General features: G+C 29.6%; 1 protein-coding gene across 1 annotated transcript; it reads left to right on the top strand.

The window, feature by feature from the left end:
- Positions 1-2,216: 2,216 nt before the first annotated feature.
- Positions 2,217-4,621, top strand: LOC129320726 (protein RALF-like 33). Its single transcript, XM_054966292.1, has 2 exons — positions 2,217-2,837; positions 4,195-4,621. The coding sequence occupies exons 1-2, from the start codon at positions 2,456-2,458 to the stop codon at positions 4,275-4,277; spliced, it is 465 nt and encodes a 154-aa protein (XP_054822267.1). The 5' UTR covers positions 2,217-2,455; the 3' UTR covers positions 4,278-4,621.
- Positions 4,622-4,925: the final 304 nt, after the last annotated feature.

Below are 4,925 nucleotides of genomic sequence, written 5' to 3'. Positions count from 1 at the left end.
CAATTAATGTTGTCCATAAACTAATTAAATCAGAGTAATGTTGCCCCTGTTATTTAAACGTCCGTTATTGTAGATAGTGGAACATACTTTTCATGCAATGTTACTCCTAAACTATTCTTAAAGGAGCAATGTTGCTATTATAGTTTAAAAATTATAAAATTAAATAAAATTAAATTTATAATAATATTAAATAAAATAATATTAAACGTATATATAAAATAAATATAGGAAAAAATTTATAGTATGTTAATAAAATATCATAAATTAATAATATTATAAATTATAATTTTATAACTTGTAAAATATAAGTGAATCTTGGTTAAATTAGATATGAGTAAACTCTAAAGTATTTGTATTTGCACCTATAATTATTAAATATCGACCAAAGCTGTCGTTAATGATTCGGTTTGGATCAAAAAATTATTTTTATGATTGAGTTGGATTGGATAAGAGTTAAGTCGTTATCAAGCCAGAAACTAAAGTTGAATTGGGAATTGGAGCAGTTTTCAAAAAATCGGACTGTTTTAAACATAAATTAAAAAAAGCTTAATTTTTTTAAAAAAATAAAATTAGATTATACTAAAAGCTAACTTTATTGTTGAATAATTTACATGTATAAAATATGATTTGAGACCTTTTTTTAATAAAGATATCGATAGTTATAAGTATAAATGTAGATACTTTTGAGTCTATTCATAACTAATTTAACTAAGATCTACTTATATTTGACAAGTTATAAAATTATAATATAATTTTTTCTTATATTTATTTTATATATACATTTGATATTTTTTGTTTAATACTATTATAATTATATTTTTATTTAATTTTATGATTTTTAAACAATGAAGATAACATTGCTCCTTTAAGAATATTTTAAGGGCAAAATTATTCCTTAACTCAAGAAAAGTAGGTCCCACAAGCTACGGTAACGGACATTTAAATGATGGGGGTAATGTTGCTATGATTTAATTAGTTTAGGGACAATATTGCTACGATGAGTACTTTAAGGGTAATATTATTCCTCTGAAAATAGTTTAAGGATAAAGTTGCACTTTTAACCTAAAGTTTATTAGAAGCGATTTAAACCCTAATGTAGTGTTTTTCTTTCCTTCTTTTTATATAATTTTTATTGAATCAAATTCCAACATTAATCAATCTAATGAAAGAACTTGAGACATTGTACTTAAGTGGTCATTATTCTTTTTTTTTGAAACATAATCTTTAATCTTTATAGTTTTATTGAGTTTTACTTTTAAATTTTATAATTTTTTTTTCAGTATTTTCAATCCTTGTAGGGACTAAAACAATTGAAAAAATGGAAACTATAATGACATAAAAAATAAAAGTCATTCAATCTTTTTAAAATTATAGAGACTGAAAATATAGAAAAAAATTATAGAGATTAAAAATAAAATTCAATAAAACTATGAGGATCAAATTTTTTTTTCTTTCTTTGTTTTTTTTTTTTGCCCAACGGGTGATTGCTCCTTCTTCTAAGACTCGTTGATAATGTTTTTCTTTTCGAAAGTTTGAAACTTATTTTATTTTTATATAAATTAATGAATTAAACATCTCTTAAATTTTTAAAATTTTAATAAAATAATGTTCATTTATAATAAGCAACGTGGTGTGGTGCAAGGGCTTACAATTGCAAGTTTGTAACTCATCCTTTACCGCGTGGAAATTAGAGAAAGCAATTTGGGTTATGCTTGATGGACTAACCTGAATGTTTTAATTTTATTCAAGCCACTTAGGAAAGCTAAAAACATTGTGAACTAAGTTTGAACTTAAATGGATTTAACCCAAATAACTGAATTTTTTGTTTTTGTTATCACTAAGAAATTAATAAAATATAACTAAAATTATATAAACATTTAAAATCTTAATTTTTTTAATATAAAAATTTAAATTGATTAAAAAAGAAAAATAAAATAAAATAAAATTTAATAATTTGGATATTGGACTAACTTAAATAAGCAAATCCGTATGGTTGTGTTTGATTCTGTGAGCTTTTTGATATATTTAAGTATTTTAAATCTGATTGGAATAAAGTTAATCTAAATTGACACAAACATGAATAAGGCGGTGCACGGCAATCAGCATCTCAAATGGAAATGCCACTACAATGGTGTGAACAGAGGTAATATCAGTCGTAAGTATTTTAGATCCTTCGTAATATTTAAATGGTGTGAACAGAGGAGCCGAAATCACACTGCGTCCCAAATCCTAATCAATCTGATTAGGTGAATAATCCCCTGTTTATCAAATTCGAACCCATCATCATCATTGGCATAAAGGTAATATCAATGAATTGTACAACTACAATAAATGCTTCTGACTTCTGGGTTACGCTCCGAACCACCAAAGATTCCAGCTTTCACAGCACAAATCTCAATAAAAACCCAAAAAGAAAACAACAACAAAACTGCGTGACAAGAAAGATCCAAACACAATGTCTCAATCCAGACTCTTCATCTTCTTCTTCAAGGCCTTCCTTTATCTGGAACTTGTTCTCCCAATCTGCCATGGCCTACCTCTTGCGGACCTCAATTTGCTGGAGCATAGTGAAGTGTCTTCTGACATAATGGCGAAAAAGAGGGTTTGCACAGGAAGCATTGAGGAATGCTTTAGCTTGAGAGAAACTGAGACGACGACGATGGATTCTGAGAGCAATAGAAGAATTCTGGCAATGCAGAAGAAGTTTATCAGTTACGATACTCTCAGGAGAGACATGGTTCCTTGTGACAGACCTGGAGCTTCATACTATAATTGTCATGCCAAACCAGCAAATCCCTATCAAAGAGGCTGTGAGATAATCACTACATGTGCTAGAGGTAACTGAGAAACCTACACTTCATGTCAATTTTTTCTTTGAGTGCCTTTGTGGCTGTACCTCGTTCATTCCCTTGAACCCCTTTTTATCTTTTGCCCCATTGAAATTCCCCTTTCAACTTTGAGTGATTTTCAAGCACTTTATGGAACTTTTGATACCAGAAAAATACTCCCTTGAGCTATTACTCTTCAGGATTGTGATTAATCTGTTCATTCATGTGTCTACAACCAAATCCCCCAAACTTTGCACCAAAGATTTCCAACTACATGTTAAAAAACCCTTCAATCCAACATTTTGAGTTTGATTTGAGAGACAAACTTTTGAGGATTGGAACTTGAGTTGCATAACAATTGACAGTTAAAACCATTCGAAGTGGCATCTCTGTTGACAGCATTTGATGATAAGGGCGACAGAAGGATTCAAGTCTTGAAACTTTGGTTCATGGATATTTTTCTCATTTAAAAGTTGAGGGTGTGCTTGCAAATGACTCGAAGTTGAAGAGATTATTTTACCCCTCTTTCTCTAGCTTAGGTTATGAGGTTTCCTCTGTGGCTATGGTCATTATTTTCTCATTGTGAGCTCATATCATGTACTTACTTTGTAACATATGTGACTGATTATGTATGAGAATGTTTTATATTTGGTTCAATGTAAAATAGTATAATGTATTGAATTTAATAGATATTTGGGTTGAATCTTCTGTTCATTGAATTCTTGTCCTAAAGTAAGAATCAAGTTCATAAACAACGTGCTTTTAAAATATGTGACTGTAAGTCCACAGGGGGCAAAAGTTTAGTTGCAAATTTGATCTATTACCTGTGGTTGTCTTCATAATTATTACAATTGAAAATGGTTTCTCCAGAAGCACATGGTTTTACAATAAATTATAAATTGACTCTCTCTCTCTCTCTGTTTTTTTTTTTTCAGTTCCTACATCTAAAGTATAATTTTTCAGTATGGGAATATGCATTAGGATAAAGATATATTGAAAAGATTGCATGTACATAGTTGCTTAATCTGTCAAGTTTCAGTGTGACACAGGTTACTCAACCTTTGCCTTGTATGTGTTTAGGATTTTGATATCTGATTGAGATTGCAAGGGAAAGATTTTTTGTTTTCTTACTGGAAATCATTGTTATAAAAGACCAAAACAAAATGAAACTAAAAGTCTAGAAGGAAATAGAAGAAAAACTCATGTTGAAGGCCAATCTCCTATCATCTGTTTTGGTTACATTAAGCTTCATTATTCTTTATCATGATCAATTTTTTCTGTGCTTGAACTCTGTTGTTGGATCTCTTGTATACTCAACCAACTTCTGTTGATCTTACACTTTCAATTCTCTTTAATGTCATTAAAGATTTTAGATCAATTTTTTCTGGAACTGCGACAAAAACGCTGAACAGGGTCTTGACCGGATCTTGTGTTGTAGTACTATCATAGTTGAATCTGGTGATCACTTCAATCTGAATATTGAAGAAACTCATATTTCATAGATTTGTAAGATCAAAACCTGAGAATGAATGTAATTTTAGGTGACGATCGAAGTCTATATATCCATCATGCAACTCTTCAATTGTCTGACAAGAGTAGTCCTGAATCCCATCCTTTGCTTTTCTATGTTATAATTCTATGTTAAGAGATTAATATGTACTAGACTCCATCTAATTACTCCTATATATGTCCAGTTATGTTACCTATTGAATTATGAATTTGTCCTAGCTAGTCTAAGAAGTACAGAAACAAACAGAAGACATGGATATGAGAAACCAGTGAGTACTTTTTCCTGTCCAAAGTGCCTATATAGCTTAAAAACGTTGCATTATATCTAATAAGAGTGTTTGGTAATGTAACTTCTAGATATTGGGTGGTTCAATATATATATATATATATATATGTATGTATGTGAAGATGATCCAAGTTTGGGGTTCAAAAAAAAAAACTAAAAAAATTAAGCATCAAGTGCTGTGAACTTGTCAAGATGCCATGGCATACCTCACCAACCATTTTAATCTTTTGAGAAAATTGATAATTTAATTTATATAATTTTGACTTAGTTGTAATTCTGTTTTTGAACTTTGACACGTTTTA

The sequence above is a fragment of the Prosopis cineraria genome, unplaced genomic scaffold, assembly GCF_029017545.1.
Source record: "Prosopis cineraria cultivar Desert tree isolate PC_DT_omini unplaced genomic scaffold, ASM2901754v1 PC9, whole genome shotgun sequence".
Taxonomy (NCBI): Eukaryota; Viridiplantae; Streptophyta; class Magnoliopsida; order Fabales; family Fabaceae; genus Prosopis; species Prosopis cineraria.
This window is presented reverse-complemented; position numbering and strand designations above follow the sequence as displayed.